Source organism: Coenobita brevimanus, chromosome 51 (genome assembly GCF_032717465.1).
Source record: "Coenobita brevimanus isolate Jiangsu-jjx chromosome 51, ASM3271746v2, whole genome shotgun sequence".
Lineage (NCBI taxonomy): Eukaryota > Metazoa > Arthropoda > Malacostraca > Decapoda > Coenobitidae > Coenobita > Coenobita brevimanus.
The window spans coordinates 9,105,804-9,123,940 of record NC_137004.1 but is presented as its reverse complement, the minus strand read 5'-3'; the positions used below and the strand labels follow the sequence as shown (position 1 = coordinate 9,123,940).

General features: G+C 47.5%; 6 protein-coding genes across 6 annotated transcripts; 3 read left to right on the top strand and 3 right to left on the bottom strand.

Moving 5' to 3' along the window:
- Positions 1–1,252: 1,252 nt before the first annotated feature.
- Positions 1,253–1,624, bottom strand: LOC145400012 (histone H2B). Its single transcript, XM_080272512.1, has one exon. The coding sequence runs from the start codon at positions 1,622–1,624 to the stop codon at positions 1,253–1,255; it is 372 nt and encodes a 123-aa protein (XP_080128638.1).
- A 249-nt stretch (positions 1,625–1,873) lies between these two features.
- LOC145400011 (histone H2A) lies at positions 1,874–2,245 on the top strand. The gene has a single exon (XM_080272511.1). The coding sequence runs from the start codon at positions 1,874–1,876 to the stop codon at positions 2,243–2,245; it is 372 nt and encodes a 123-aa protein (XP_080128637.1).
- Positions 2,246–5,001: 2,756 nt separating this feature from the next.
- On the top strand, positions 5,002–5,412 carry LOC145400010 (histone H3-like). The gene has a single exon (XM_080272510.1). It carries the CDS (start codon positions 5,002–5,004, stop codon positions 5,410–5,412), a length of 411 nt encoding a protein of 136 aa, XP_080128636.1.
- Positions 5,413–11,979: 6,567 nt separating this feature from the next.
- Positions 11,980–12,351, bottom strand: LOC145400009 (histone H2B). Its single transcript, XM_080272509.1, has one exon. It carries the CDS (start codon positions 12,349–12,351, stop codon positions 11,980–11,982), a length of 372 nt encoding a protein of 123 aa, XP_080128635.1.
- Positions 12,352–15,395: 3,044 nt separating this feature from the next.
- Positions 15,396–15,767, top strand: LOC145400008 (histone H2A). Its single transcript, XM_080272508.1, has one exon. It carries the CDS (start codon positions 15,396–15,398, stop codon positions 15,765–15,767), a length of 372 nt encoding a protein of 123 aa, XP_080128634.1.
- A 1,849-nt stretch (positions 15,768–17,616) lies between these two features.
- Positions 17,617–17,928, bottom strand: LOC145400007 (histone H4). Its single transcript, XM_080272506.1, has one exon. It carries the CDS (start codon positions 17,926–17,928, stop codon positions 17,617–17,619), a length of 312 nt encoding a protein of 103 aa, XP_080128632.1.
- Between the last annotated feature and the right edge of the window lie 209 nt (positions 17,929–18,137).

Sequence of the window (18,137 nt, the reverse complement as noted above, 5' to 3'; positions counted from 1 at the left end):
TTGGTTTGGTACAGGCGGCCTAAGAAGTGCCGGCGGAGTATCCATAAGTTTTCGGTCAGCGATAGTGTCCCTACTCTTCCTTATATCTGTACGGGGTGAAGCCTAATACGTAAAATTGTTACAAGAAACAACAAATCCATGACCAGTTATCTGTATATTTCAAAAGTATTGTAGGAAGCAGTTGGTTCGTTACGATAATAGGAATTCCTAAACGGAACTGAGTGATATTTCACAACTGTCGCTCAGGCAGAGTCGGGAATAAATATGTTGTGGAGTTCAAATCTAGCATGGTAACAGACAGTGACGTTTGGGTAGCGTAAGACTGAACAAAAGGGAGCTTCAATAAACATTGGATATGAATAAATATTATGTAGAAAATAATTTCCGTTACAATACTAGGGAATAATTTAAAGTCATTTATTTCCGTTTCCAATGTCTCGGTGGACGACGACAGAAAGCGGGAAGGAGGCGTAAGCCGGTAAGCTATTTTAAATGTTTCGGTCAACACGCACGAAAGGAGATAACATTCACTCAAGGACATGCAGTTATTACACTGCCTTTGGCCAGTTTCCCACGAAGAAAAATCTCAGGATTATTTCATATAAGACAGGGGGCTATCAAAAAAAAAAAAAAAAAAAAAAAAAAAAAAAAAGGGACTGGGAGTTTTAGGCGTACCGGCCACCGCGCGCGAAGTTAATACATTTCACATTCATTCAAATCGGGAAAGATAACTAAGTGTTACCATCTAATTTATCACTGCCTCCTGTTATTCATTTTACATCATTATTTGTACGATATAATATATACGATTATTTGGCATGACGTGATGAAGGCATTGAATGTTTACCTCTTATTCACTGTTTTCCTAGAACGCATGGCAGTGGTGAGTGACCGAAGCAATCTGACACTGTGCCGTCACTTCTTGGGGCGACGGTACGTTGTTGTTGGTTGTTCAGATGAATAAGAAGGCCCGCACGCCCCTATTTACTCTTTTATTTTGACTCTATTGTTTTAACCCCCAACCCTAGTTCAAAACATTTCGATTGTGCCTACGTACCCATCCCAAACCACCGTTGCCGAAAAGAGAGAGAGAGAGAGAGAGAGAGAGAGAGAGAGAGAGAGAGAGAGAGAAAGCTGATAAACCAGAGTTCCTGAGTGGAAAATTGGTAAGTCTGTCTTTCCCCTTTTTATCGAAAATCTTGTGGCTCCGATTGGAGCCGGAAATGTTGAAATGGCCAAGAGTGTAACCTCTCTACTTTGAGGAGGTGTACTTGGTGACAGCCTTGGTGCCTTCAGACACGGCGTGCTTGGCCAGCTCGCCAGGGAGGAGCAGCCTGACGGCCGTCTGGATCTCCCGGCTGGTGATGGTTGAACGCTTGTTGTAGTGTGCCAGGCGTGAAGCCTCTGCAGCAATGCGCTCGAAGATGTCATTCACGAAAGAGTTCATGATAGACATCGCCTTGGAGGAAACACCGGTGTCAGGGTGGACCTGCTTGAGCACTTTGTAGATGTAGATGCTGTAGCTCTCCTTCCTCCTACGCTTCTTCTTCTTGTCTCCCTTGGCAATGGCCTTCTGGGCCTTGCCGGCCTTCTTAGCGGCCTTTCCGGAGGTCTTGGGTGGCATGGCGGCGCCGAGTCAGACGGTATGTGCACGGTGCGGGAGCGAGCGAGAGACTGAGTCGACATGGGGGCCGCGCTTGCTGAAATCCTTATATGTGATTTCTGCCCGATCGCAGCCCGGCTTCTGCCTCCTTCCCATTCGCGGGTGGGATGGGGTCGGATCGGGAAGACGGGTATTTAAGGGAAGGTCGCGCGGGCCGGGGACGCATTAGTCTTCTCCTGAAGGTCCTACTACTCCAGCAGCAGCAGCAGCATGTCCGGACGTGGCAAGGGAGGCAAGGTGAAGGGAAAGTCCAAGTCCCGATCTAGCAGGGCTGGGCTCCAGTTCCCCGTCGGCAGGATCCACCGTCTCCTTCGTAAAGGCAATTACGCCGAGCGTGTGGGTGCTGGTGCTCCCGTCTACTTGGCTGCAGTCATGGAGTACCTAGCAGCTGAAGTGCTTGAGCTGGCTGGCAACGCAGCCCGTGACAACAAGAAGACTCGTATCATTCCCCGTCACCTGCAGTTGGCTATCCGCAATGATGAGGAGCTCAACAAGCTCCTCTCTGGCGTCACCATCGCCCAGGGAGGTGTCCTGCCTAACATCCAGGCTGTGCTGCTCCCCAAGAAGACGGAGAAGAAGTAAACGCTTCCAAGAAATCCTTCTTCTTCTTCACCTCCATCGGCTCCTTTAGGAGCCACATTCGTTTCTTGAGAGAGAATAGACTTTGGCATTGCCCAACAGCATCATCATCATCATCTTTGGGTATGGATGAATGTGTTGGTATACTGTATGTTTGTGTATGTGCCTATAACGTGGTATGTGTTGAATGCTGGCATGTGTCTGTGGCTATATTTACGTTCGGTTGCATGTAAGAAGCTACTGACATCAGTGAAGGTGGAGTAATAATAATAATAATAATAATAATATTATTATTCCCACTACTACATAGAGTCTTGTCCCGTTCCCAACTGCACCTGCATAATACTGTCCTGTATAATTATGCCTCCTAACTGCCTGGCCGGGTGGATGAATGAAAACATAGGTGATGATGATGATGGCTATTCTCCCACCATCGAAGGAATGGACAAAGTCGTTCAGTGGCAGAGGATATGGTGATGTATACAACAGTATATATATATATATATATATATATTAGTCGTGTGGTGACGACCATTGTGGATTTAACACCCCCAAATAAGAGCAATAATGAAGAAAATACTTATCATTCATTTCTCTCGTCATTATGAGTAGTATTGCAACAACTAGTTACTACACAATCAAAAACCACCACTACCACCACCATCTATTCATCCATCCATTCATTCATTCATTCATCATCATCATCATCATCATCATCATCATCATCATCATCATCATCATCATCATCATCATCATCAAAGATTAATAATAATATTCAGCAGCACCACCACCACCAACCATCGAACTGGGAGCTCCGTGAACGCCTGATTAGTGAAACTGTTGGGAGGCGAGTGTCAGCCACCTTGTCAGCCACCTCTTCTATATAATGCACTAGCGGTCGTGCAAGTACCAATCGGATCCATTTAAATTTGATTTCAGGCCTCAGCGGTTGATGCAATGCTTGTACGATGGGTGATTGGTGGGTTTTGGTACTTAGAGAAAACGGCCGTGACAGCGACAAATTCAAGGGATAACTTGTTCATATGCAGACATTCTGTCTGTCTAACACTTAGGCATTCATATCATGCACCGTTTGTGGTGCCTCACCGACGTGACTGACTGTGTCTTCTTTACTCTAGGTGCATCCTTCAAGTGTGCTGCTGCTCGTGCATATGAAGGCAGAAATACCTTGGATTAGTGGGATTTGCCTTCACGATTTACGGAGGCGACTCCCGGAGCGCAGCAGAGGAGATGCTCTCGCAACAGGATGGAAATTGCCCTGATAGGTATGGAGAAAGCTTTCCTGAAATGGGGGTGGGGGGGGGAGTAGACCAGAGGAACAGAGAAAGCAATGGCCCAGCAAAATAAGTGATAATGTATATGTATGCAGACGTCCATTTAAATTAGAAGATGTAGTAGCCAAATTGACAGTTGCCTAATCCCCCCCCCACCTGTTTTTTTTTTTTTTTTTTTTTTAACCGCGGTCCAGCAGCGGTAGCAGCAACACCTCCTCCTCTCTCCAGCATGGCCTCTACTTCTGCCACAGCCTACGACCCGTTGAGGGGGGCTAACCTGGCAGCCGAGCCTGAGGGAGAAGAGCAGACCACCACCATCACTGGTACCGTGAAGTGGTACAGCATCAAGGCGAAGTACGGATTCATCCGGCGCCAGGATTCTGGCGCCGATGTATTCGTGCATCGCTCTGGGATTGCTGCTACCTCTTCTCGGCGCCACTCGCCCTTGTTACGCCAGGGTGAGACAGTGGAGTTCAACATTCTCCAGACACCGAAGGGTCCCGAGGCTATTAACGTCACTGGACCGAGGGGTGCAGCTGTGCAAGGCTCTGCCTATGCACAGCGGCGCCCCACGGCTCAGGGGCGGCGGCCTGGGGATCCCCGATGTTCTGGGGATGTGAACACCATTGTCGCCATGTGCATCGCGACGGCAAAGGCTTTCTGTGGCGATGACAAGGCAGCTATGCTCGTTCTACTCCCTCAAATCTTTGAGAAGAACGGGCTGCCACGCCTTGTCATCCCTCAGACCTTCGCTCGTGATGCACGGCCAGCCCCGCGTCAGGAGCGTCACGCCACAAAGCTGCAGCCTCCTAGACCCCGCACAACACCGCGGAAAAGGCTGCAGCTCGACGCTCCCTTAAACAGGGCAACTGCTGCCTCTGCCATCACCGCACCTGCACCGCCCACCGAGCCTCCTCAGACAGCCGCCACAGAAGACTCCTGCTACTCGCCGTCAGTAGACGAGGAAAGGGCTCCTTCTCCCGTCCCCTCCATCGACAGGGAAGAAGAAAACCTCCCGCCCTCGACTCCACCACCTGCTACTGACGGCGAGCCTAGGAAGAAGAAGAAGAAGGGGAAGAAAGGCAGGCCTCCACCACCACTTGACGAGATGGAGACAGATCATCCTGTGTCTCCACCACCACCACAAGCTTCTCCACCTGACCTCTACACCAAATTCCTCAGACAGGCAGAAATCTCCGGCATTGTGAAGTCGGTCGTTAACCCCGACATTCTCCTGAGCCGTCTAAAGCAGTCCGATCCATCTTTATTTTCAAAATTGATCAGCCCCAGCAGTTCCTCGTAGAGGCTGCTCCACGTCTATTCACGATAACTCTGGCGGGCTCTCCACCCTGAGCCCGGGTCCATTTTACTTTTAAAATGGACAAATCTCAACAACAACAACAACAACAGCGCGGCGCGCCAACACTCTCGCTCGTCTCACAGCTCCCTCCTCAGTCGCGCGCCATGGCTCGTACCAAGCAGACTGCACGTAAGTCCACTGGAGGCAAGGCCCCTCGCAAGCAGCTGGCCACCAAAGCCGCTCGCAAGTCCGCCCCTGCCACCGGCGGCGTCAAGAAACCCCACCGTTACAGGCCTGGCACTGTGGCCCTGCGTGAGATCCGTCGCTACCAGAAGAGCACTGAGCTGCTTATAAGGAAGCTGCCATTCCAGCGTCTTGTCCGTGAGATCGCCCAGGACTTCAAGACTGACCTGCGCTTCCAGTCCTCTGCCGTCATGGCTCTGCAGGAGGCGTCTGAGGCCTATTTGTTCGGTCTCTTTGAGGACACCAACCTGTGTGCCATCCACGCCAAGCGTGTAACAATCATGCCTAAGGACATCCAGCTGGCCCGCCGCATCCGTGGCGAGCGCGCCTAAGGCGAGAGGCCCCCCACCTCCATCGAAAGAAATCTCGGCCCTTTTCAGGACCAAAACCCTTCTTCAAAGAGAGATGATGACAGACCCTCCCTCAGTTTAGGTTTGCATGTATCAGCTCTTGCTTTTCCGCAGCGAAGCATGCTCACACACGATTGAACTCCATTACTTACATACATGCATTCATTTTTTTTCTTTCTTTATTTTATTTATTTATTTATTTATTTTTTTAAACATTTACACTTTCTTTTTTTTGGGGGGGGAGGGGGGAAAACTTGCCTGTTCGTTTATTTCTTTGATTGATCTGTTGTTCACGTCGCATTTTTTGTTGTCGTTATTTTCCAGTTTCGTTTACTTACTCAGCGACTCACTCACGCCCTCATAAAGGTACCCAGGTTTGCACAACGAGAAAGGCATTCCCGCTGCATATTAGCAGATGCTCTCTATCCGTCATGAACGCAAGATGAATCCTTCAGTTACTATGCTGGGGGAAAAAAAAAAAAAAAAAAAAAAAAAAAAGTGAACCTGAACCCATCGATTTTCACCTGCAGTTGTGCGTGTGTATGTATATTTATACTGTACGTATGTATTTGTGTGTCTTTGTGAGCATGTATGTCTGTGTGTACGGGCGTAAGAGGAGACACACACACACACACACACACACTTACGGACGAATGAACTGTACTTATATACTTACATACATTCATTCATCCTTTTTTCAATCATTCATTTACTTATTTTCTTTTGGGGGGGGAGGGGGAACTTGCCTATTCGTTTATTTACTTGGTTGATCTGTTGTTCACGCGCATTTTTTGTTGTCGTTATTTGCGTTTCTTTGACTTACTCAGCGATTCACTCACGCCCTCATAAAGGTACACAGGTTTGCACAACGAGAAAGGCATTCCCGCTGCATATTAGCAGATGCTCTCTATCCGTCATGAACGCAAGATGAATCCTTCAGTTACTATGCTGGGGGAAAAAAAAAAGAAAAAAAAAAAAGTGAACCTGAACCCATCGATTTTCACCTGCAGTTGTGCGTGTGTATGTATATTTATACTGTACGTATGTATTTGTGTGTCTTTGTGAGCATGTATGTCTGTGTGTACGGGCGTAAGAGGAGACACACACACACACACACACACACACACACACACACTTACGGACGAATGAACTGTACTTATATACTTACATACATGCATTCATTCATTCATCCTTTTTTCAATCATTCATTTACTTATTTTCTTTTTTTGGGGGGGAGGGGGAACTTGCCTATTCGTTTATTTCCTTGGTTGATGTGTTGTTGACGCGCATTTTTTGTTGTCGTTATTTGCGTTTCTTTGAATTACTCAGCGATTCACTCACGCCCTCATAAAGGTACACAGGTTTGCACAACGAGAAAGGCATTCCCGCTGCATATTAGCAGATGCTCTCTATCCGTCATGAACGCAAGATGAATCCTTCAGTTACTATGCTGGAAAAAAAAAAAAAAAAAAAAAAAAAAAAAAGGTGAACCTGAACCCATCGATTTTCACCTGCAATTGTGCGTCTGTACAGTATGTATATTTATACTGTACGTATGTATTTGTGTGTCTTTGTGAGCATGTATGTCTGTGTGTACGGGCGTAAGGGGACACACACACACACACACACACACACACTTACGGACGAATGAACTGTACTTATATACTTACATACATGCATTCATTCATTCATTCATCCTTTTTTCAATCATTCATTTACTTATTTTCTTTTTTTGGGGGGGAGGGGGAACTTGCCTATTCGTTTATTTCCTTGGTTGATGTGTTGTTGACGCGCATTTTTTGTTGTCGTTATTTGCGTTTCTTTGACTTACTCAGCGATTCACTCACGCCCTCATAAAGGTACACAGGTTTGCACAACGAGAAAGGCATTCCCGCTGCATATTAGCAGATGCTCTCTATCCGTCATGAACGGAAGATGAATCCTTCAGTTACTATGCTGGAAAAAAAAAAAAAAAAAAAAAAGGTGAACCTGAACCCATCGATTTTCACCTGCAATTGTGCGTGTGTACAGTATGTATATTTATACTGTACGTATGTATTTGTGTGTCTTTGTGAGCATGTATGTCTGTGTGTACGGGCGTAAGGGGACACACACACACACACACACACACACACACACACACACTTACGGACGAATGAACTGTACTTATATACTTACATACATGCATTCATTCATTCATTCATCCTTTTTACAATCATTCATTTACTTATTTTTGTTTGGGGGGGAGGGGGAACTTGCCTATTCGTTTATTTCCTTGGTTGATGTGTTGTTGACGCGCATTTTTTGTTGTCGTTATTTGCGTTTCTTTGACTTACTCAGCGATTCACTCACGCCCTCATAAAGGTACACAGGTTTGCACAACGAGAAAGGCATTTCCGCTGCATATTAGGAGATGCTCTCTATCCGTCATGAACGCAAGATGAATCCTTCATTTACAATGCTGGAAAAAAAAAAAAAAAAAAAATGAACCCATCGATTCTCGCCTGCAGTTGTGCGTGTGTCCGTATGTTTATACTGTACGTATGTATTTGTGTGTCTTTGTGAGCATGTATGTCTGTGTGTACGGGCGTAAGAGGAGACACACACACACACACACACACACACACACACACTTACGGACGAATGAACTGTACTTATATACTTACATACATTCATTCATTCATTCATCCTTTTTTCAATCATTCATTTACTTATTTTCTTTTGGGGGGGAGGGGGAACTTGCCTATTCGTTTATTTCCTTGGTTGATCTGTTGTTCCCGCGCATTTTTTGTTGTCGTTATTTGCGTTTCTTTGACTTACTCAGCGATTCACTCACGCCCTCATAAAGGTACACAGGTTTGCACAACGAGAAAGGCATTCCCGCTGCATATTAGCAGATGCTCTCTATCCGTCATGAACGCAAGATGAATCCTTCAGTTACTATGCTGGGGGAAAAAAAAAAGAAAAAAAAAAAAAGTGAACCTGAACCCATCGATTTTCACCTGCAGTTGTGCGTGTGTATGTATATTTATACTGTACGTATGTATTTGTGTGTCTTTGTGAGCATGTATGTCTGTGTGTACGGGCGTAAGAGGAGACACACACACACACACACACACACACACACACACTTACGGACGAATGAACTGTACTTATATACTTACATACATGCATTCATTCATTCATCCTTTTTTCAATCATTCATTTACTTATTTTCTTTTTTTGGGGGGGAGGGGGAACTTGCCTATTCGTTTATTTCCTTGGTTGATCTGTTGTTCCCGCGCATTTTTTGTTGTCGTTATTTGCGTTTCTTTGACTTACTCAGCGATTCACTCACGCCCTCATAAAGGTACACAGGTTTGCACAACGAGAAAGGCATTCCCGCTGCATATTAGCAGATGCTCTCTATCCGTCATGAACGCAAGATGAATCCTTCAGTTACTATGCTGGAAAAAAAAAAAAAAAAAAAAAAAAAAAAAAAAAAGGTGAACCTGAACCCATCGATTTTCACCTGCAATTGTGCGTGTGTACAGTATGTATATTTGTACTGTACGTATGTATTTGTGTGTCTTTGTGAGCATGTATGTCTGTGTGTACGGGCGTAAGGGGACACACACACACACACACACACACACACACACACACACACACTTACGGACGAATGAACTGTACTTATATACTTACATACATGCATTCATTCATTCATTCATCCTTTTTTCAATCATTCATTTACTTATTTTCTTTTTTTGGGGGGGAGGGGGAACTTGCCTATTCGTTTATTTCCTTGGTTGATGTGTTGTTGACGCGCATTTTTTGTTGTCGTTATTTGCGTTTCTTTGACTTACTCAGCGATTCACTCACGCCCTCATAAAGGTACACAGGTTTGCACAACGAGAAAGGCATTCCCGCTGCATATTAGCAGATGCTCTCTATCCGTCATGAACGCAAGATGAATCCTTCAGTTACTATGCTGGAAAAAAAAAAAAAAAAAAAAAAAAAAGGTGAACCTGAACCCATCGATTTTCACCTGCAATTGTGCGTGTGTACAGTATGTATATTTATACTGTACATATGTATTTGTGTGTCTTTGTGAGCATGTATGTCTGTGTGTACGGGCGTAAGGGGACACACACACACACACACACACACACACACACACTTACGGACGAATGAACTGTACTTATATACTTACATACATGCATTCATTCATTCATTCATCCTTTTTTCAATCATTCATTTACTTATTTTTTTTTTGGGGGGGGAGGGGGAACTTGCCTATTCGTTTATTTCCTTGGTTGATGTGTTGTTGACGCGCATTTTTTGTTGTCGTTATTTGCGTTTCTTTGACTTACTCAGCGATTCACTCACGCCCTCATAAAGGTACACAGGTTTGCACAACGAGAAAGGCATTTCCGCTGCATATTAGGAGATGCTCTCTATCCGTCATGAACGCAAGATGAATCCTTCATTTACAATGCTGGAAAAAAAAAAAAAAAAAAATGAACCCATCGATTCTCGCCTGCAGTTGTGCGTGTGTCCGTATGTTTATACTGTACGTATGTATTTGTGTGTCTTTGTGAGCATGTATGTCTGTGTGTACGGACGTTTGAGGACACACACACACACACACACACACACACACACAGACACACACGCACGCACACACACAGACGAATGAACTATACTTATATACTTACATACATGCATTCATTCATTCATTCTTTTTTCAATCATTCATTTACTTGTTTTGGGCGGGTGGGTGGGGGGGGGGAAGGGAACTTACCTATTCGTGTATTTCTTTTGTTGATCTGTTGTTCACGTCGCAGTTTTTGTTGTCGTTATTTGCCTGTTTCGTTTACTTCCTGACCGATTCAGTCACGCCCTCATTCCCGCTGCGTATTAGGAGATGCTCTGTACCCGTCATGAAGGTTTGACAGTGGCCACGAACGCACGGTAAATTCTTCAGTGAATATACTGAGAAAAAAAAAAAAAAAAAAAAAAAAAAAAAAAAGGGAACCTGAACCCATCGATTTTTAACTGCAGTTGTGCGTGTGTATGTATGTATGTATGTTGTATGTTTATACTGTACGTATGTGTATGTGTGTGTCTTTGTGAGCATGTATGTCTGTGTGTACGGACGTATGAGGGCTTGTGTGTATGTGAGCATGACTTAGTGTGTACGTACATGTGTAGGTCACTGCGTACATAGTATAAATGTATTTGTGCACATGTGTTGTTGTATGTACCTACATTTTATAGGCTGACATGAATAGGCATGATACGATGTCATGCATGTATTTACTGTACGCCTGTTGAGTGGGTTGGTTGGTACAGGCGGCCCAAGAAGTGCCGGCGGAGTATCCATAAGTTTTCGGTCAGCGATAGTGTCCCTACTCTTCCTTATATCTGTACGGGGTGAAGCCTAATACGTAAAATTGTTACAAGAAACAACAAATCCATGACCAGTTATCTGTATATTTCAAAAGTATTGTAGGAAGCAGTTGGTTCGTTACGATAATAGGAATTCCTAAACGGAACTGAGTGATATTTCACAACTGTCGCTCAGGCAGAGTCGGGAATAAATATGTTGTGGAGTTCAAATCTAGCATGGTAACAGACAGTGACGTTTGGGTAGCGTAAGACTGAACAAAAGGGAGCTTCAATAAACATTGGATATGAATAAATATTATGTAGAAAATAATTTCCGTTACAATACTAGGGAATAATTTAAAGTCATTTATTTCCGTTTCCAATGTCTCGGTGGACGACGACAGAAAGCGGGAAGGAGGCGTAAGCCGGTAAGCTATTTTAAATGTTTCGGTCAACACGCACGAAAGGAGATAACATTCACTCAAGGACATGCAGTTATTACACTGCCTTTGGCCAGTTTCCCACGAAGAAAAATCTCAGGATTATTTCATATAAGACAGGGGGCTATCAAAAAAAAAAAAAAAAAAAAAAAAAAGGGACTGGGAGTTTTAGGCGTACCGGCCACCGCGCGCGAAGTTAATACATTTCACATTCATTCAAATCGGGAAAGATAACTAAGTGTTACCATCTAATTTATCACTGCCTCCTGTTATTCATTTTACATCATTATTTGTACGATATAATATATACGATTATTTGGCATGACGTGATGAAGGCATTGAATGTTTACCTCTTATTCACTGTTTTCCTAGAACGCATGGCAGTGGTGAGTGACCGAAGCAATCTGACACTGTGCCGTCACTTCTTGGGGCGACGGTACGTTGTTGTTGGTTGTTCAGATGAATAAGAAGGCCCGCACGCCCCTATTTACTCTTTTATTTTGACTCTATTGTTTTAACCCCCAACCCTAGTTCAAAACATTTCGATTGTGCCTACGTACCCATCCCAAACCACCGTTGCCGAAAAGAGAGAGAGAGAGAGAGAGAGAGAGAGAGAGAAAGCTGATAAACCAGAGTTCCTGAGTGGAAAATTGGTAAGTCTGTCTTTCCCCTTTTTATCGAAAATCTTGTGGCTCCGATTGGAGCCGGAAATGTTGAAATGGCCAAGAGTGTAACCTCTCTACTTTGAGGAGGTGTACTTGGTGACAGCCTTGGTGCCTTCAGACACGGCGTGCTTGGCCAGCTCGCCAGGGAGGAGCAGCCTGACGGCCGTCTGGATCTCCCGGCTGGTGATGGTTGAACGCTTGTTGTAGTGTGCCAGGCGTGAAGCCTCTGCAGCAATGCGCTCGAAGATGTCATTCACGAAAGAGTTCATGATAGACATCGCCTTGGAGGAAACACCGGTGTCAGGGTGGACCTGCTTGAGCACTTTGTAGATGTAGATGCTGTAGCTCTCCTTCCTCCTACGCTTCTTCTTCTTGTCTCCCTTGGCAATGGCCTTCTGGGCCTTGCCGGCCTTCTTAGCGGCCTTTCCGGAGGTCTTGGGTGGCATGGCGGCGCCGAGTCAGACGGTATGTGCACGGTGCGGGAGCGAGCGAGAGACTGAGTCGACATGGGGGACGCGCTGTTGTTGTTGTTGAGATTTGTCCATTTTACAAGTAAAATGGACCCGGGCTCAGGGTGGAGAGCCCGCCAGAGTTATCATAAATAGACGTGGAGCAGCCTCTACGAGGAACTGCTGGGGCTGGTCAGTTTTGAAAATAAAGATGGGTCTGACTGCTTAAGTTGGCTCAGGAGAATGTCGGGGTTAATGACCGACTTCACAATGCCGGAGATTTTTGCCTGGCTGAGGAATTTGGTGTGGCTGAGGTCAGGTAGAGAAGCTTGTGGTGGTGGTGGAGACACAGGACGGTCTGTCTCCATCTCGTCAAGTGGTGGTGGAGGCCTGCCTTTCTTCCCCTTCTTCTTCTTCTTCTTCGGCTCGCCGTCAGTAGCAGGTGGTGGAGTCGAGGGCGGGAGGTATTCTTCTTCCCTGTCGATGGAGGGGACGGGAGAAGGAGCCCTTTCCTCGGCTACTGACGGCGAGTAGCAGGAGTCTTCTGGGGCGGCTGTCTGTGGAGGCTCGGTGGGCGGTGCAGTGGCGGTGTTGGCAGAGGCAGCAGTTGCCCTGTTTAAGGGAGCGTCGAGCTGCAGCCTTTTCCGCGGTGTTGTGCGGGGTCTAGGAGGCTGCAGCTTTGTGGAGTGACGCTCCTGACGCGGGGCTGGCCGTGCATCACGGGCGAAGGTCTGAGGGATGACAAGGCGTGGCAGCCCGTTCTTCTCAAAGATTTGAGGGAGTAGAACGAGCATAGCTGCCTTGTCATCGCCACAGAAAGCCTTTGCCGTCGCGATGCACATGGCGACAATGGTGTTCACATCCCCAGGACATCGGGGATCCCCAGGCCGCCGCCCCTGAGCCGTGGGGCGCCGCTGTGCATAGGCAGAGCCTTGCACAGCTGCACCCCCCGGTCCAGTGACGTTTATAGCCTCGGGACCCTTCGGTGTCTGGAGAATGTTGAACTCCACTGTCTCACCCTGGCGTAACAAGGGCGAGTGGCGCCGAGAAGAGGTAGCAGCAATCCCCGAACGATGTACAAATACATCGGCGCCAGAATCCTGGCGCCGGATGAATCCGTACTTCGCCTTGATGCTGTACCACTTCACGGTACCAGTGATGGTGGTGGTCTGCCCTTCTCCATCAGGCTCAGCTGCCAGGTTAGCCCCCCTCAACGGGTCGTAGGCTGTGGCAGAAGTAGAGGCCATGCTGGAGAGAGGAGGAGGTGTTGCTGCTACCGCTGCTGGAGCGCGAGTCGGGGCCGCGCTTGCTGAAATCCTTATATGTGATTTCTGCCCGATCGCAGCCCGGCTTCTGCCTCCTTCCCATTCGCGGGTGGGATGGGGTCGGATCGGGAAGACGGGTATTTAAGGGAAGGTCGCGCGGGCCGGGGGGGGGCATTCCACTCTGCTTGGCCTGGCCAGTCGCCACCATGCCCGAGCTCAGCGAGACCACTTCAACTACCGCTTCGTCTGCTCACGCCCTCGACCCGTTGAGGGGGGCGCCTAGCAGCAGAGCAGAGACGCCAGGAGCCACCACCATCCAGGGAACCGTGAATTGGTTCAACGTGAGAGCGTGTTACGGATTCATCAAGCGCCGGGATACTGGTGCTGATGTTTTCGTTCACGTCTCGGCGATCGTTGCACCAAATCCACGGCATTCCCAGCGCTCACTTGGCGATGGGGAGACAGTGGAGTTTCGTGTGGTTCAGGCTGCCAAGGGTCCCGAAGCCAAGGATGTCTCTGGGCCGGGGGGCGTTGCTGTGCAGGGCTCTGCCTATGCACGGCGGCGCCCCACGTCCCTGAGGCGTCGGCCAAGGGGTCCTGGGAGTGCTGATCACACTAACACACTTGTTGCGATGTGTATCGCGACTGCCGAAGCTTTCTGTGGGGGTGACAAGGCGGTTTTGGCTGTTCTCCTCCCTCAAATCTTTGAGGAGAACGGCCTTCCACGCCTTGCCATTCCCCGAAGCTTTGCTCGTGATACACGTCTCCCCCCTCGTCAGAAGCGTCAGGCTCGGCGTCAGCAGCCAGCACCACCCCGCACGACACCGCGGAAACGGCTGTCCCTAGATGCCCCTCTTAACAGAGCGACTGGCGCCGTCACGACTGCACCTCCGTTCACCGACCCGGAACCGTCCCAGGCCATGGAGCTCGACCACTCACCCCCGGAGACTGTCGTGGAGGTCCACCTTCCTTCGTCGGGAGCTGAGGAGGCGCGGCCATCTTCTCCCGTCCCTTCCGTACATCCGGATGTGGCAGAACCGCCCTCCTTGTCCTCTCCATCTGCTCCATCTGCTCCTGATGTTGTGGAGGCACCTCCCCCATCCTCACCACAGTCTCGTTCTGTTGCTCTGTCTTCTCCCCTTCCACCCAGGGAGAAGAAAAAGAAGAACAAGAAGAGCAAGGCCAAACCTGATCCTCCAACCATTGCCAGGCGGATCGAGAACCTGCTTCCACCTTTCGATAACGCCAGCCTCGATTCCTGCACGGATACGTACCTCGAGGAGCTTCTGTGCGACCTCACAACACCTGTCAATGATCACGATGCACTGCCGTCCATCTACCTGCAGCTGCACGACGATCTACGAGAGGCGTACATTTCCAACTCCCTCTCACCATCTCAAGAGGAACGTATCCGTGCAGGTGTTGCCTGTGATCCACCTCGTGCTGCCTTGGTGAATTATATCGTCACCAGACTCCTATCTTAACTGTCTCCATCTGTGCCTTCTATTGCCCTGCCCTTGCCATGTCTGCTGTCTCTTCTGAGACTTGTTGCCGTCTCCCAGCTTTTATTTATTTATTTATTTATTTATTTTTTTTTTTTATTTTATTTTTTTTTTTCCATTCTCTGTTTTTCTTTTGCCCATCTCTGACGGGCTCTTTGTTTGCCCGTTCCCCACCTTTGTTGTGGGGAGAATATTTCACAAACAAACAAACAAACGGGCCGGGGACGCATTAGTCTTCTCCTGAAGGTCCTACTACTCCAGCAGCAGCAGCAGCATGTCCGGACGTGGCAAGGGAGGCAAGGTGAAGGGAAAGTCCAAGTCCCGATCTAGCAGGGCTGGGCTCCAGTTCCCCGTCGGCAGGATCCACCGTCTCCTTCGTAAAGGCAATTACGCCGAGCGTGTGGGTGCTGGTGCTCCCGTCTACTTGGCTGCAGTCATGGAGTACCTAGCAGCTGAAGTGCTTGAGCTGGCTGGCAACGCAGCCCGTGACAACAAGAAGACTCGTATCATTCCCCGTCACCTGCAGTTGGCTATCCGCAATGATGAGGAGCTCAACAAGCTCCTCTCTGGCGTCACCATCGCCCAGGGAGGTGTCCTGCCTAACATCCAGGCTGTGCTGCTCCCCAAGAAGACGGAGAAGAAGTAAACGCTTCCAAGAAATCCTTCTTCTTCTTCACCTCCATCGGCTCCTTTAGGAGCCACATTCGTTTCTTGAGAGAGAATAGACTTTGGCATTGCCCAACAGCATCATCATCATCATCATCTTTGGGTATGGATGAATGTGTTGGTATACTGTATGTTTGTGTATGTGCCTATAACGTGGTATGTGTTGAATGCTGGCATGTGTCTGTGGCTATATTTACGTTCGGTTGCATGTAAGAAGCTACTGACATCAGTGAAGGTGGAGTAATAATAATAATAATAATAATATTATTATTCCCACTGCTACATAGAGTCTTGTCCCGTTCCCAACTGCACCTGCATAATACTGTCCTGTATAATTATGCCTCCTAACTGCCTGGCCGGGTGGATGAATGAAAACATAGGTGATGATGATGATGGCTATTCTCCCACCATCGAAGGAATGGACAAAGTCGTTCAGTGGCAGAGGATATGGTGATGTATACAACAGTATATATATATATATATATATATATATATATATATATATATATATATATATATATATATATATTAGTCGTGTGGTGACGACCATTGTGGATTTAACACCCCCAAATAAGAGCAATAATGAAGAAAATACTTATCATTCATTTCTCTCGTCATTATGAGTAGTATTGCAACAACTAGTTACTACACAATCAAAAACCACCACTACCACCACCATCTATTCATCCATCCATCCATTCATTCATTCATCATCATCATCATCATCATCATCATTCATCATCATCATCATCATCATCATCAAAGATTAATAATAATAATCAGCAGCACCACCACCACCACCCATCGAACTGGGAGCTCCGGTGAACGCCTGATTAGTGAAACTGTTGGGAGGCGAGTGTCAGCCACCTTGTCAGCCACCTCTTCTATATAATGCACTAGCGGTCGTGCAAGTACCAATCGGATCCATTTAAATTTGATTTCAGGCCTCAGCGGTTGATGCAATGCTTGTACGATGGGTGATTGGTGGGTTTTGGTACTTAGAGAAAACGGCCGTGACAGCGACAAATTCAAGGGATAACTTGTTCATATGCAGACATTCTGTCTGTCTAACACTTAGGCATTCATATCATGCACCGTTTGTGGTGCCTCACCGACGTGACTGACTGTGTCTTCTTTACTCTAGGTGCATCCTTCAAGTGTGCTGCTGCTGCTCGTGCATATGAAGGCAGAAATACCTTGGATTAGTGGGATTTGCCTTCACGATTTACGGAGGCGACTCCCGGAGCACAGCAGAGGAGATGCTCTCGCAACAGGATGGAAATTGCCCTGATAGGTATGGAGAAAGCTTTCCTGAAATGGGGGTGGGGGGGGGAGTAGACCAGAGGAACAGAGAAAGCAATGGCCCAGCAAAATAAGTGATAATGTATATGTATGCAGACGTCCATTTAAATTAGAAGATGTAGTAGCCAAATTGACAGTTGCCTAATCCCCCCACCTTTTTTTTTTTTTTTTTTTTTTTTTAACTGCCAGACAGAGAGAGAGAGAGAGAGAGAGGTTTGGTATGGTTCAGTTAGGTTATGGTTGGTTTGGTTTGGTTATGTTAGGTGTGGTAAGAGTTGGTCGGGTTGCATTACATGTTTTCATATCTGTTACATTAAAAGAAAGAGAGAGAGAGAGAGAGAGAGAGAGAGAAAATGGTGCTACCTAACCTGCTCAACGTCTGCATTTACTTATACTACTATGCCTTCATTCATTCTCTTTCACAGAAATTAGGTGTGGACCTCTAAAAGAGGTCCGGGGGTTGCTGTTTATTGTGTGCTTTGCCGTGGCCAGGTGGAATAGTGCCATGCAGTTATGCACGCAGCCTCTTAGCCGCCGAAGCCGTAAAGGGTGCGCCCTTGCCTCTTCAGGGCGTACACCACGTCCATCGCGGTCACGGTCTTACGCTTGGCGTGCTCAGTGTAGGTGACAGCATCGCGAATCACGTTCTCGAGGAACACCTTGAGAACACCGCGGGTCTCCTCGTAGATCAGGCCCGAGATACGCTTCACGCCGCCACGACGAGCCAGACGACGGATGGCAGGCTTGGTGATGCCCTGGATGTTGTCACGAAGCACCTTGCGGTGTCGCTTGGCGCCTCCCTTGCCCAGACCCTTGCCGCCTTTGCCTCGACCAGTCATAGTGTCTACAGCTGCTGCTACTGCTCCTCAGACCCAGTAGTAGTGAGTGTCCACTCCGCTCCCAGCACCAACAATGATGACGACCCCGCTCGCCGACCACCCTTATATAACGCAGTGTCGGTCGTGCAAGTACGAACCTTATCCACCTAACCTCGATTTCAGGCCCAGGCCCAACCCCAGCTCCCAGGAGGCCAATCCTAGAGAGGCGT